This window comes from Cajanus cajan, chromosome 3, assembly GCF_000230855.2.
Source record: "Cajanus cajan strain Asha chromosome 3, NIPB_CcT2T_4, whole genome shotgun sequence".
Lineage (NCBI taxonomy): Eukaryota > Viridiplantae > Streptophyta > Magnoliopsida > Fabales > Fabaceae > Cajanus > Cajanus cajan.
The window spans coordinates 80,561,493-80,577,864 of NC_138519.1; the positions used below are offsets into that span (position 1 = coordinate 80,561,493).

At 31.9% G+C, this 16,372-nt stretch overlaps 2 protein-coding genes across 3 annotated transcripts; both read left to right on the top strand.

Moving 5' to 3' along the window:
• Window positions 1-4,993: 4,993 nt before the first annotated feature.
• LOC109797962 (cytochrome P450 78A5) lies at window positions 4,994-7,360 on the top strand. The gene is made up of 2 exons (XM_020358147.3): window positions 4,994-6,096; window positions 6,469-7,360. The coding sequence occupies exons 1-2, from the start codon at window positions 5,002-5,004 to the stop codon at window positions 7,078-7,080; spliced, it is 1,707 nt and encodes a 568-aa protein (XP_020213736.2). The 5' UTR covers window positions 4,994-5,001; the 3' UTR covers window positions 7,081-7,360.
• Window positions 7,361-10,906: 3,546 nt separating this feature from the next.
• LOC109797425 (uncharacterized) lies at window positions 10,907-15,860 on the top strand. 2 transcript variants are annotated; one of them, XM_020357464.3, is made up of 7 exons: window positions 10,907-11,102; window positions 11,806-12,083; window positions 12,352-12,488; window positions 12,699-12,795; window positions 12,936-13,412; window positions 14,585-14,922; window positions 15,327-15,860. In XM_020357464.3, exons 2-7 carry the CDS (start codon window positions 11,927-11,929, stop codon window positions 15,540-15,542), a joined length of 1,422 nt encoding a protein of 473 aa, XP_020213053.1. In that variant the 5' UTR covers window positions 10,907-11,102; window positions 11,806-11,926; the 3' UTR covers window positions 15,543-15,860. The 2 variants fall into 2 exon arrangements, with proteins under 2 accessions (XP_020213053.1, XP_082927581.1); XM_083071455.1 differs by lacking the exon at window positions 10,907-11,102 and adding an exon at window positions 11,130-11,251.
• The last annotated feature ends 512 nt before the right edge of the window (window positions 15,861-16,372 follow it).

Genomic DNA, 16,372 nt, shown 5'->3' on the forward strand with positions numbered 1-16,372 from the left:
AAACTTTACATGGAAGCTTATTAGCATTTAGATTACAAAACGCCATCTATTGATTTTATCCATAACTAACTTTTATAGGAGTACTATGTGGGTCTGTATTTTGAATCAATATATATATATATATATATATATATATATATATATATATATATATGATCTAAGAGATATGAACTTTCAATCTAACGGTTGGATTTTTAAAATTCACATTTAATATAAAGTTATTGAATGATGTAACACTTAGTAAAAGTTACACTGGTGTCGTTTGAACCCTCCTATATATATATATATATATATATGTATATATATATATATAGCACATGTATATTTAAAGACTTTATTTAAGATACTCAAATTCAATTTAAATGTAGTATGTGTACATTTAATATATCTTATTTTCACCAGTAACATTATTAAGCGTCAAAATATGTTTTATAAGGTAATAAATTTGCAATTATCAAAGACAAGTTGGCAATTACTTCGACAAACCAACAATGCATTATGAATTCATCGTGACAAGTAATACAAAAAAAATTATCTAAAAAAAAGTTGAATTTATTTTCTCAATTATATTGAAAGAAACTTGTTAAATTAAAAAAAAAAAAAAAAAAAAAAAAAAAAAAAAAAAACCTTGAGAAACACGTAGGTATATCCTTAAAAATTGCAAAATCACATATCTTTAAGGTTTATATTCATAATCAAGTTTCAATTTGATATGTGGTCTTAGAATAATAGATTTGAGTCTAACTCAACTCTACAAAATCGACTCCTTCATGTTTAGCATTATTGGATTTAGTACGTGGATAAATGATAGCTGATTATTTTTAATAATCTAGGATATGTGACTTTTTTTTAATGATTTAAGATATATCTTATATCATTTTATAATAATGGATTTGAATATAAGTTAATTATACAAAATTGACTTATAAAGTGAGAATTATTCTTCACTTATATATTTTTTTAATTATTTTATCACTAATTTATATGAGATTTGGATTTTTCTCGAAATGTGATTCGTACTTTAGGTCTACATAAACAACAATGTATATCTATCTATTCATGGTTGCAAGGTCCACCACTTTCTTGTAATGGTAAGAATAATTTGAGGTGTCATATGTACATTGGCCCCATTCCCATTCCTCATGAGGAAAAGTAATCTGATTGGGCCATATATTTTTTTTTAAGATTGATTGGGCCATATATAATGGCCACTAACATACACATTGGAATTGGAGTACGTGTCTAGCGTATGCTCCTATGATAATATGTAACGTTAAAATGTCAAAAGTTGGCCAAAAGAAGATTCCTCTTTAATATTTTTCCAAAGCGTTTCTTCAGAATAGTGAGCAAGCAATATATTTTCTTTTTCCTCTTGGGACTAATGCAAAGACAACCCCCTTTATTTGCTTTTGTAATTTGTACTAGTTAATATATTTTCTTTGGATGATTCATGTCGAATGAGTTTGCTTTAATGGTCCTTCCCTAAGCATAATCATCTCATAGTCATAGGCCATTCGTTTGGTGCTTTCGTCCAATTATCACTTCATTACACAAATGATGTATTGTTAGTGGGGGTTCTAATTTTTTTTTATCTGTACGCTATTTGAAAGGGACCCTCCATTCAACAACAACTAGAGTGACTAGATTCATTAGTACGGAGCCACGCGTTCTTTTACGTAATCATTCATAAATTGAGAGGGGTCAATCAGGAAATGTAGATGTATATAAAAATAATATATAGCATAAAAAAGTATATATTAAAATTTGATTACTATTTAAATATCTTTGTAAAATACACACATTCATGTCTCCTCATAAGCCTTAAAATAAAACATATATATATATATATATATATATGAAAGAAAAAGAAAAAGAAAAAAGAAACTATGAGCTGACTCTGTCTGTCAATATGCTCCAAAAGCCTCAAAAACTGAAGAATTAACAGTGTTATTCCCCAGGCCGCTAGGGTATCTAGTAGCCTTGTAAAAATTTATTGTATGGATATGGAAGCATGGATAATATGCAACAAAACCTGCCAAATGGTCAACATGCATGATCATCTATGAACGATTTTATTCGACATAGGAGGTGCAACTACTTGATAACTACAAGGTAGGTTTCCTTTGTTTGCTAATAAATAAAGCACTACAAGTTAGGTCTCGAGCTAAAAAGTTATTTGATATATATATATATATATATATATATATATATATATATACTATTTGTTCCTGTATTAGGAAACACACTTCAATTATCCTTGTTGTAACGGGTTGGATCTTAGGTCTCGGTCTTCTCGTTCCTATCCGGGCAGTCCGATGTGAGTAGGGGTGTGCCTGCAAAGACACTCCAACGCTCAAGTAAGTGCTCGGCGTAATAAATGCGGTAGTTGAAAGTTGGTTACGTACCTCGTTGGGACTCTATTTATAGGACTTCTTATTGGGCCGTGATTAGGGACTGGGCCCCGGGAAATTAGGGGGCTAATCCAATGCATTACGTTAATTAAGCTCTTTGGAATTATCTTGGGGCCGGCACATGGTTTTGGCCGAGCATACCGACGTACTCCGTTCGATTCTCGGGTGATCGATATGTTAGGGTATTCGGCCAAGTGTTTGAGGGGTCGGGTGTTCGGCCCAAGTGTTCGAGGGGTCGGGTGTTCGGCCCGAGTATTCGAGGGGTCAGGTATTCAGCCAGGTCGGCCCCCATACGGTATACTATTTTTTTTGGTGAGTTAATGTTCAAGGAGAGAAAAAGGAGAGAAAAAGTTGCCTAATTTCAAGATAAACACACATGCCATTGGGTTCAAAAGTCCAAAACTCAACATGTTACATACCAATAAATTATTTATCATTGAAGGATTTGAATTTAATGCAAGTATTAGACACTTGAATGAATTTTCACTAGCGCGTATATATAAAATATAAAAAAAAATATTAAGTTTGATATAAAGAGTTTCATTAAGCGTGCATGATGACCTTGTAGTTGTGGCATGTGTTTGTATTAATGCATTACTCATGAGACCTGAAAAGTGAAAACATGACAATTACATTTGTAAGATTTTAAGTAACACACGGCGATGAGAAATAATGCCATGGCAAATGTATAATTGCAAAACATTTTCTTTTTAATGAAGTAAAGAAAAAGAATAGACAATCAAAGTATGTATGTGCCATACAGCTTGCACTAAAACAAGAATCTCCGGATATATCAAGCTAAAGTTGTGTTTTCTCAAGGATTATATGGAGTAATTAATTATAAATATTCACTCTTTCATTCTTTCTAGAGACATTGCTCTTGTGCATATCACACATATATATATACCAAATCTCGTGTAAAATTCGAATCAATATCTATATATGTTAAAAAAGATAGTAGATATAATCAGGGACGGAGCCAGGATTTCAATACTGGGGGGCCGAGAATAAATAATATATAATTTATAATAAATGAAAATTAAAGTCCAAAAGTGATACCACATAGCAGGCCGTACCAGAAGTTCAAAAGTTGAATAAAAAAATAAATTTGGATTATTCATTTAATTATACATATGAGTTTATATTAAAAATAGGGGGTGCCATATAGTAATATATATGTATATAAAAAAATTAAAATTGTTGGGGGGCCGTGGCACCCGTAGGTCCCCCCTTGGCTCCGTCCTTGGATATAATGCGACTTTACACTAATTTTTGTTACATGAGAATCAGAGTATGAAAGCATACCACAGTTTATATTTGCTCATTCTGCATCTAAAGCAAGCATCAGAGAGATTGTATAACTTGTGCTCATTGTCAACCTTACACCTAATGTTTTCAAAAATAATCAAATGATCAAGTCGTGTCATTCGTTGATTACTAAGTGATTATTGATAATTAGTTGCACTTGATTTGCATGCATGGTGGGGTTCGCGACAACCGAGTCATGTTCCAGAACCAACACTAACACTTTTGACCTAATCCGATTATGTGCTTGATTAACCCATTGTAAAATTGGAAAATTAATTGTGTTTATTTATTAGCGACATATATTCCAGTGTAGTGATTAAGCTACATGGGGATATTTTATGGTCTGCTTCGAACGAATGACTGATCTTATTCGTAAAAGTAGCAAGCATCCATATTTAATTATTCATGATGGAACCACATTTCAAAGGACTGCTTTCAACTAGTGAATTAGCTCTATTGGTTCCCTGTTCCCGATATGTTAATTAATGAGAAATATAGTATACAAATTACAAAAGTTCTTGCCATTAAAATATTTAATGTCATAATCCTTGGCCTTAGCCGTGGAAAGTGCAAGTGAAATGTTTAACCATGGCAATTGATACCACGGAGCATATAGACTAGCTAGTAGGATTGATTTGTCTTTATATTTTTGTGTATCTGTATTTGATATGTATCTCATGTGATATTTTCAGATACATTATTAATACATGTTAGTGAAGTATCTTAAATTTTAAGAGTATTATGAGAGAAAAAAAATTCAATATCAATATTTTTTAATATTTCATTGATATTTATTTGGTAATGTATCATGATGACCTTTAAAAATATTATGAAATGATTTATAATTTATTTATTTTTAATAGTATATAATAAGTATGTTTTTAATTTGGATTTGTAAAATAGTAATTATATATTTATATATTTAACGTTTTATGAATTTTGATTAAAAATAGAATTAAACATTTATTATATTTAATGCATATCAATACATATGTATCTTATATATTTTAAAATAATTATATTGTGATATTGTATATGTTTCATATTTGACACGTGTATCATAGCAGAATATCACAGGTACGTTAAATATATAGAAAAAGAGTTTTACTACCTGTAGTAATCCTACCCGTCGTACTTGACTCAAACATATTGCTTTGCTTCAAATGAAAGATATTCATGTTCTCTATGAAAATAAAGAAGTGCTTAACCATGGTTATCCAATGACCTAGACCCTTAACCTTAGTCTTCCCAAAGTCTATATATACCATGCATTGATCCCCACATGTTGTATAACCCACGACTACCATCTTCAATCTTATTCTCCCTCCACAACTTTGTTTTGTTTTCTATAATTCTATGTGCTCTTTTTTCATTGAATTCTCCCGAATATAAATCTTCCGTACCACGACATAATCTCTCGTTCCTAATCATGATTCCAACACTTGTTTGTCTTGTCACAACATTATTCAAAAGCAATTTCTCTTGGTCTCTCATCACTCTATTCCTCTCCACTTCACTAGCCCTTCTTGCTATCTCCCTTAACTACTGGCTTGTCCCCGGAGGTTTCGCATGGAGGAAATATCACAACCGTTACAAACACCATGCAAAACTCCCCGGCCCAATCGGGTGGCCCATATTAGGAACTCTTCCTGAAATGGGTCCTTTGGCCCATAGAAAACTGGCTAACATGGCCACCTCACTAAACGCAAAAAGGCTCATGGCGCTAAGTTTGGGTACAAACCCGGTTGTTATCAGCAGTCACCCAGAGACCGCAAGAGAAATTCTCTGTGGGCCGGGGTTTTCGGACCGGCCCATTAAAGAATCGGCCCGAATGCTAATGTTCGAGCGTGCCATTGGATTTGCTCCATATGGGACCTATTGGCGCCACCTTCGTAGGGTGGCCACCACACACATGTTCTCTCCGAGGAGAATTTCCGACATGGAGCATCTCCGACAACATGTGATTGACGAAATGGTTACGAGGACGTGGAAGGAGATGGAGAACAAAGGGGTGGTGGAGGTTCGAAGCATTTTGCACGAAGGGTCTTTGAGCAACATGTTGGAAAGTGTGTTTGGTGTTAATAACTCTCTTAGCTCAAAAACAAAGGAGGTGTTGGGTGACATGATTAAGGAAGGGTATGACTTGATTGCTAAGTTTAACTGGGAAGATTATTTTCCCTTCAGGTTTTTGGACTTTCATGGAGTCAATAGAAGGTGTCACAAATTGGCAAGTAAGGTCAATAGTGTGGTGGGTCAAATTATAGAAGAGAGAAAAAAGTATGGAGAGTTCGTTGGACAAAATGATTTTCTTAGCACTTTGTTGTTTATGCCTGAAGATGAACAGATTGGTGAATCAGATGTAGTGGCTATCTTGTGGGTAAGTAACAAGTATTCCATTTTTTATTTTTTTCTCTTCAGTTTTTTTTTTTTAAGTATATTTCTCATCCATTAAGTCAAAAACTAATCTTGTTCATACTATTGTAATGGTTAGTAACTTGAAAGAATACCATGAAAAATGTCAATAACATTATCTATCATCTCTTTTTTAATATTTTTATTATTAACTAAAATTTATTAAGTCTTACGTTTTATGTAATAATTATTTCTTCTGATTTGTCGATGACACTCATTAAAATTTGTATTGTAATAAACTTCAACCAATAACAACAAAAAATAAATAAAAATAAAAAGTATCAAGATTCACATTCATTACGTATATTATAACCCTTATTCTTGATGCTTTGTGTAGGAAATGATATTTAGGGGAACGGATACTGTTTCTATACTTTTGGAATGGATTATGGCCATGATGGTGTTACACCAAGACGTGCAGAAGAAAGCCCGCGAAGAGATCGACACGTGCATAAACCAAAACGGTCACGTGCGAGACTCGGACATTCCGAACCTGCCTTACCTCCAAGCCATAGTGAAGGAGGTTCTCCGGTTGCACCCGCCAGGCCCATTGCTTTCATGGGCCCGTCTCGCAATCCATGACGTCCATGTGGACAAGGTTGTCATTCCAGCTGGCACAACCGCAATGGTTAACATGTGGGCCATATCACACGACGCATCTATTTGGGAGGATCCATGGGCCTTCAAGCCCGAACGGTTTTTAAAAGATGATATATCAATCATGGGCTCGGACATGAGACTGGCACCGTTCGGTGCCGGACGTAGGGTGTGCCCAGGAAAAACGTTGGGCTTAGCTACTGTTCATCTTTGCCTTGCACAGCTTCTTCGCCATTTTATATGGGCTCCGGTGCAGCCCGTGGATCTTTCAGAATGTCTCAAACTTTCCCTAGAAATGAAAAAGCCTTTACGATGCCAAGTGATTCGCAGGTACAACACCAAAAGCTCTTGAACTCAATAGGTAAGTGAATAATGTGGAATAAAGGATGTCATCGTCGTTCATATGTAACTTTTGGAATAAAAAAGTATTTGATTGATGTGGAATTGAAATTTATGTAATGTTGCAAAAAAAAAAAAAATTTGATAACTACTTGGTGCGAGTTGAATTCAAGGTGGTCCAAGATGGGCTAATTAGTGAACTAATTAATATCATCACTAAGTGAGGTGATGTGAGCACACTATATACAATGTTGGATCTAATGAAGTTGTTTAGGGGTGTTTTCTTGGTCTTATCCATGTCTTGTTGAAGTTCGAATGTTGTGCCAAATGCAATGGAATAAATGCTACTTGCATATTGCTGTACAAATCTTATAATTTAGGTAGATTTATACTTTTAGCACATATATAATATTTAATCTTAAATTTTGGTTTATAGTTTTAATTTTTTAAATTTTGTTAAATTCTTCATTTATTGATTACCAGAGAACTTGATGTAGATTACTCAGGGCACAAAATAATTTCTTTTGTCAAATTTTTGAAGAGAAAAAATATCTTTGCGAAAGTATTTATTGGTAACGAATAAAAAAAGTAATTTTTTAAAGTAACCAAAATTAGCTGGGGATAAATTCCCAAGTTATATATGCATTGTCTTTAGGTTTATAGAAAATGTGATATGTGCAAGGGCATTGATTTTCTCTTTAACAATATTTAGTTTAAGTTATATTTGATTGAAATAGTGCTAAAAAGTATCAATGGTGGTGTTTATCTACGTTTGTATTTATAACAATATATAAAGAAAAATATAAGTGTTTATTATTTTTAAAGCATATATACTTTTGTATAACATTTTAATATTTTCTCACTAATACTTTTTTCTAGAATCAAATAAAATAAAATAAAAATTATACACAACAAGTTAACTGTAGCACTATACCAAAGTCAGATTGTTCTTTCATACGTGACAGTCACTAATTAATCGATCATTTATATACGTAATCAACATTACGAATTTGCTTGCAATTGTGATTTATTTTGCTCTCTTGTTTTTTTGCAATTTAAATTTCAAGAGAAAAATATTAATTTCCAACTTGAAGTATCGATCGGATCGTGATACATAATTATGTTATTGTTTATCAGACAAAAGAAAATTAAAATTTCAGGCATGCGTATAATTCTCAATTTACTAATAATTGAAAATCTTTCCATCTCTATAAAACAATAATCAATGACTGCAATTAGTTTCTTTCAACTACGTCCAGAAAAGGTTTTTTTTTATCATGATGAAAAATATAAATAGTAATTATATTCTTGAAGTTTTTTTTTACTGTAATATTCATTCCATTAATCATAATATAATTGATAAAAGTATGTAGATGACTAAAAAGTATGTTTACTAGCATGAAATTTAAGCGTTTTTGTTCGAATATGAGTGATTTGATTGACTTATTTACAAATAAAATTTATTAAATAGTTGTAAATTAAACTAAGTTTCCTTTTATATAAAGTCAAAATAAGACCAAATTCATTATTTATACAAGAGTTAGAATGTTTATCATAAAAAATTTATTTGTAATCAAGTTCGAAATTGGCATTGTAGAGACACATATCCATGGTTCAAGTGATTATAGTCAAAAAGAATGATATATCTACTTCATGAACAAGAAGATTATCTAAATGATAATATGTCATTGTTGAAACAAAAATTTACCCTTTTCATTTTGAATACAAACTCTCACATCATAAGTATTCAAGTCTACAAAAATAAAGGTATTTAGGTTGCACTTCAGCATGCCAAAGACAAATTTAGTCCAACATTGACAACTAATAACAAAATTCAAATTTTGATGAGAAACACTTGTAATAAACAACTCTCAAATAGCTTTCAAATGTCGGATGTAATCTTTAACCGTAGTGAGTGACGTATTTGTAAAATTTTTCTAAATTTTCCCGGTAGAAACGTTACAAGCACCAAATGGTAGATATTTTAAAATATAGAAAATACATTATTTAATATTGTCAACATTACTTATAATTGGGTTAATATAGTTATAGCATCTAGAATGTCTCCACTCATTTACTACATGAGAACAATCAAAGAAAGTATGCCATCTAAATTTAAGACAAGATGCACAAATGGGCAAGTAATAAGATAAGTAATACATTTTGAATTAAGATTTAGCCTAATTGAAAGACAATGTGGCACCATCTCCAAATAACAGTAATAATAATTATTATTTTTGCTAAGAACATGTATATTCCAAATACATTGTCAATCTCTCTACACCCGCAAATGTGCATTATCAATTAAAGATTATGACATAATAATATGTTATTTTGATCGAATAATTATTATCTTATTTGCAATTAGAAAAATAAAATGTACAATATTAATAATGAAAAAAAATAATATTAAAATATTATTTAATAATAAGTTTATTAATTTTTATAATAATTATCCTAAAAGTTATATTAATGATAATTTCTAATTATTACGGTGTCAATTTTTTTACGCAACTGTTAAAGTTTTTAAGAATTAACGGTGTATTAGTTAACGGTGTAAAAAAACAGAGTATTAGTTTAAAATATTAAATATCTTTGGTTACTTAACAAATTAAATGTTAAATCATTTTATATTTCTTCTTAAATTTTTCATTGAGAGAGACGCCTATATATAATGTTCAACTATATTTTAAATAAAATTATTTTTTACGGAAGATACCAGCGAAAATTATAAAATATATTTTAATATGATATATGTCAGTTTAATAGAATTTGGATGGTTTTTTTCTTCACTTATTTATACTATTGATAAGGACAATACTATTTTTTTTAACTGCTTTTTATGTCGATTTTTAAATAGACAATTTTACTCTTGTTTTTTATTTTGTAATTTTCTATTTTTTAAGATTATTTATAAATAACTATTTTATTCCTATAACTGTTAAAATTATTTGAGTCTTCCAATTATTCAATTTTAATTATTTTTATTTTTTATCTTACTTTCATTTGTGCGGAAACACAAAATAACTCTTTTACTAGTACTATTATGAATATAAATTAAACACTGCTATATAAGTTAAACATATTTCAAATCAACATCCGAATTATTAAAATATTATTATCTTTAATAAATTTATTATAAAATAATTATTTAATTTAATATTTTATTATTTAAATCAATTTTTTAATAATTCAAAAGAAATTTCGACGTCTTCTTTGGAACGATGGAGCATTTTCCATATAAATTAACTTGTGTCATTCTTGAGAAAAAGAATTGTTCCGTGAAGACACGAAATGATGGTTGATTCAAATAACATAATTTTGCAAAACAAAGGTAGGGACTGGAAAAATAATTCGCTTACTTTCACATTGATGGTTGATTAAAATTGCACAAATTTGTAAAATTAAGATTAAAAAATTTATTTTTCCTAAATTTGGACAAAAACTCTACTTTTAAAAGATTAAAATAAGTTAAATCGGTGAACATCTATAAAAAATAAATAAAAAATTAAATCATTTTTAAATTCACATTCACAATATCCTATAATTGAGGTCTCCATGAGCAATTTCAGGCAAGACAAGTGCATGAAAAGGTAAATTAAGAGAAGTTGGTTAATAAGAGAAACTTGAATCTGGTTTTGAAATTTAAAATCACACAAACAACTATATTATTGTCACCCTATATGTCCGTGAATCTCACTGTCGAGGACACGTGTCAACCCACAACGTCGCGTGTAAGCACCTAAAACAACGTCGCGTGTATATTTTAAAAAAGAGGAAGCATTCAAATTTTCGGTGGACAAAGAATAAATATTTTTTTAATATATTTCATTCTGCATTATTACTTATCGACCCATCCCTTCGTCTCGAAAAAAATAATTTTCCATCTTCGATTGTTTTCCCTCTCACTATCTCATTGGAGGGAAAACATCCCCCAAAAAAAAAGATGAAATTTTCAGACAGGAGAGAATATAGTTTCTCCTTCCACCAGTGAACAAATCTAGGGTTTTAGACTCTTCCTTCAGCTTATTTTCTGTGAGTTGATTCTTTCTGTTGCTTTTGTTCTTTGATTTGTTTTTTTTCTGGTTGAAGGAAAAGCCTCTGCGAATGCGGTGCTTTCCGTGAGAGCTCATCGCTTTTGATTTCGATATCACCTGTCAATAATTTGAGTTGGAGCTTCTTCGGTTAGCTCATGTTTGTGTCTTATATTGTTGTATTTTGGGGTCTGTTGCGTTTTTAGGGTTTTATGCAATTTCAATGTGAAGGTTCCGTTTTATCTGTTCCTTGCTCTGTTTCGGCAATTGATGCTGGATAATTGATTCTCTATGGAATTCTGTTGATGGCGTGAGGAAGGAGTGACTAATTCTTTAAACGTTTAGTTAATGTGATGATGTATGGATAGCTCTTGAAAATATGTTTGGTTGCTTTGGAGCGAATTTTGAGTGTGAACATGTTTTTTATTTCCTGCTTTTATTCTTTATGATGACAATTGTATGAATTGTAGTCCCATGAGACTAATTTAGTTGGAGATATGAACTTAAAAGTTAGAGCACTAAAATTTTATGCCGTTATGAAGATTTATCCTGATTTTCAGTGACATCGGAAAAGTATTTCGTAGTGTTGAGTTTTGGATATTCCTTGAACAGATTAGCTTTAGACTTGATTGTTAAGGTATTCCCATTTGGTGAGAGTATCTAATCTTTTAGATATTACTAAGGTATCTATCTCCAATTGGCAGGGATCTTCGAGAATTTGTTCCTGAATGCACTGTATCAGGGTAGTCTTTCTGGAACTGTTTTTGCTGCTTCGATTACTCTCAGAAATTAATCAGGTCGTCGAACATTCTCCTTAAAGTGGACATGCAAACTAAGAAAAAATCCTCCCGGCGAAATGCTAGTCAAGAGTGTGGCAGTCCTAGGGTTTCAAGATCACAGAGGAAGGCTTCTGAAAATGGACGAGCAGTTGAAAAGAAAGTCACAGACTTAATTACATCATCAGCCAGAAAGTGTAAATCTCGTAAGTAAGGGCGATGGGTTGTTCAGTTTTTGGAGATAATCTATGTCAATTATATTTCTGCTATGTATAATTTATCCTTCAATTTTTTTATTATGACCTCTGCAATGTATGACCCATAACTGTGTTGCTCCATTATATGAATCTTTTTTTTATAATTATTATTTTGGAATTTCCAGTATGCATATATTATGTCCAAAACAATGCGTCTTTCAGCTATAAGAAAATAGGGAATTAACTGATTTTACTTCTCATCTTCTTGGTCCTTCAGTTAGCACTCTTGAGAATAAAGCTGGAAAGCCCATCCCCTCAACAGATTTGAATGATGGATATGAGCTTATGGACAGTGAGACTTCCAATGCTTGTTTGGAAAATGATACAGTTAATGGCGTTCCATTAGATTTTATGGTAATTTAACTGAACTGCCTTTCTTCTTGTCTTAATCTGTCTGTTTCTGTGTGTGTGTGTGTGTGTTTGAGACTGTGCATGCTTCTACATAAGTTTATCTTTTGATTAAAATCTGTTTTTAAACTTAGAGACTTCAACTGCGAAATGACTCAACCGGATATTCTCTTACATAGTTTGTGTTTTTATAAATGTTTTGAAATAATGTCTCAGGGTTGTAACAATGAAGCTGTTCATCTGGAGTCTGGAACTATATTCTCTCCTGGATTTCACTTTTCCAAAAATTCTGGAGGAAAAGTTGTTGATAGAGGTAATTGACATTGTATCATTTTTAAATTATTTTTGGCTCTGAATTACTTTTTACTTCTTCTGTTTATTCATTAATTCTTGCTAATTTCAATGAGACATTTTAAAAATAATTTTTAATCTTTTTCTTTTGTTTCTCTCTAGTTGATTTTGTCAAAATTTTTCAGAAACAAGAATTAGAGTTACCACAGGAAGATGCAGTGGATGGTCATGTTAGTCAAGACTTTGACACTGCAATGGAGGTAGACACAAACAATTTGTCCAACTACTCTAATTCAGGGAGATGTGACAGTGACAATCAGATGCATGCTTTAAGCACAAAAAATGTCAATGGTTGTAATTCTGATTATGATGGAAACGGTCTTTCCTTGGAAGTTTCTGCCATATATCTTGCCATGAAAAACTCAAAGCTGGAATGTGTCGATGAGCACAGTCAGGATCCCATGTCTTCTGAAATATGCACAGAGGAGGATGAATTTGAGGATTTTGATGACTTCGACCCATACTTATTCATAAAGACCTTACCAGACTTGTCAACGGTGGTTCCTACTTTTAGGCGACTGTTGCTACCTAAACAGACACGGAGTTGTCCTTCTACTACTCTTGTCCTGGACTTGGATGGTAAGATATATGGCAATATTTAAATTGCATGCCTAATTGATAAGCTGTGCATCGGATTTTTTTTTTAAGTATAGATAAATGGATGGTCTCTCTGCTGCAACAGAACTGACGCCAGTGTCCTGTTAATGTCTCTTTTGATGTCTTCCATTTCATGTCCTTTTCCCCACTTTTTTTGGACTTGTCATTAATTTATCGTTGAGCAATTTTCTTTTTTAGTTTTATCTTTCTAATTTTACTTATGACATTTTACCAATGTGTATTTTTTTACTGCAACATTTTACTGATGTGTTGGGCATTTCCTTTTCTAATTTCACTTAATTTATTGGTCCTGCTCTGCTCATATGTCATACCACTATTTAATTTTTTTTTTTTATTTTGCTACTTAGTGCATGTTTGGGAAAACTTTTAATCCCAATTTTCTGCTGTTTTGTTGAGAAAAAAGCTGTTTGCAGAAAAAAAAAAGCTATTTGGAACAACTGCTTAAATTTGTAAACATCTTTTTTCTTCTGAAAAATAAACTGTTTTTATGAACCTGAAAATTGAAGCTTATGATTATTTCTCAACAGGTTTTTTCTTTTAATTAGATTTACTACATAGAAACTGTTTTTTTGTTATATACAAACGAAATTAAACATCTTAAAATTGCTTGTCAATAAACTTATCCAAACAAAATTTCATTTTGATTATAATCGATTATAGTAATAATTGATTATTCATATAATCATTATTAAAATAATTTAATTTTCTCAACTTTTCCAAACGCATTAATGCCATCACATATCATCAACCAGTGTAGTTTCATAGAACATTAATAGTGGTTATGTGGGGGTGAACTTTCCAACCCTGTTTCAATCTTAAGGTTACTGCTTTGTGACTGGGTGGTCATGGGTTCAAGCTCATGCCTGTGCTGCCCTTAGTTAAAGTGATCTTGTGTCCTGACGTTATCCAACTGTGGGAAAATGCTTGCTTGAGCCTGGAGGTAGAAACGGGCTTTTATAGTGAAAAGTGTTTTTATTATTCTTTCATGTACAAAGCTTCTATTGTTAACATTATAGATGTGTAGTTAATATTATATCAGTCTATTTTCCTTTTCTGTTAAAAAATAACAGTGGTCAAAGGCTCAAAGCTTTTGGTTGAACTGCTCATTTATACTCTTATTTTTTACTCTGCAGAAACTTTGGTGCATTCTACCCTGGAACCTTGTGAGGAGGTAGACTTCACTTTTCCTGTTAATTTCAATTCTGAGGAGCACATTGTCTATGTGCGCTGCCGCCCTCACCTCCAAGATTTCCTTGAGAGAGTTTCTGGTCTTTTCGAGATTATTATATTCACAGCTAGTCAAAGTATTTATGCCGAGCAACTTCTAAATGTGCTTGATCCAAAGCGGAAGATATTTCGCCACCGGGTTTATCGCGAATCCTGTGTTTATGTGGAAGGGAATTACCTCAAAGATTTAACAGTGCTTGGTCGTGATTTGTCACGTGTTATAATAATTGACAATTCCCCACAGGTAATTTTATTCGTTCATTTGTCTAAGATCAATATCGCACTTCATATTGTTAACATTTGTACTGTGCTATACTGCTATAATTAGAATTGGATTTGGAAGCCTTCTGAATATTGTTAGATCATTGCTGTGAAATCTTGCTGAAACAACTAACCGATGTGTCAATCTCATCTACAAGACTGGGATTGCAACAAGATGTTTACTCTCCTTCATTTAAAACTATTTTTTTGTTATTTGCAAGAAGATATCTGTTAACATTGAATAAAATTAGTTAATGACTTGTTACTACACATTAAATATTTGTCTTTTATTTACATAGGAAAAAAGTAATGAACAGAGTTCTTCAAAAATACTACGCTAAATTTTACTTACTACTTTTTCTGCTGTGAATTCTTTTTTCCACTTAGGCATTTGGATTCCAAGTAGACAATGGAATACCGATTGAGAGTTGGTTTGATGATCGTTCAGATCAAGAGTTGCTTTTATTACTTCCGTTCTTGGAGAGCTTGGTTGGTGTTGATGATGTTCGCCCACTAATTGCAAAGAAATTCAACCTGCGGGAGAAAATTGCTGCAGCTGCACATCCTCTAAATACAAATAGAAGAGATTTCTTATCAGAATGAGTTGTGAGTTATACAATATCGAGGAAAGGAAAGCACTTTTGTATGTCATAGCATTCTTGGATTATGATTTAACTTTTAGCATTCTCTTTGTTGTGGAAATTGTAATGATATGTATACACTGAACCAGCAAAAAGGAAGGGGAGGATACAAGAGTGTAGAAACCGAGATTATACAAGACTTGTGCGGCGGATACTTGGTTGGTTATTGTCCTGGTAATAAAAAATCCCCAATTATTTTATTTAACCTGTATCCCTTTTTGGGTGTGTGATCGCATGTAAGATGTAACATAACTTATGCATCATCCTTTTTTTTGGGTCTTGTGCCATTCTAGCTAGATCAGTATTGTTTCCATCTAAAATAATTCAGCGCGAATCGAGCACGACTTTTGATTCAATTGCCCTTGGTTTATGCTGTATTAGGATTTTACTTTCTAATCGTATTACGAATCTCCGAGTGTGCTTGTTGCTGGGCTAAACATGTTTTACTTTGTCAGCGTGTTTTGGAAATGCTTCAAGAGGCACATTTGTTTCTGCGTAAACATGTATGTGTGCATCAGCGTTTTTGGAAATGCCTCGAGGCACTTGATGTGAAAAGTGATATTTTAACCGAAGTTTAGTTCTTGTTTTCGCCTTTTGTTAGACATCATAACTGCGTAAATATCACTGAATATTATTTTTACTAAATGTTGTTCATCAAGAAAAAAGGTAAAAAAAAAACGAGATAAACATATAATATTATAATGTTAGATATTTTTATAGTTATTCAAAAAAAAGCATATGAAACTTCTATAATTATAAATCCTTTTGTTTGCTTAGTGTTCTTTAATTAAT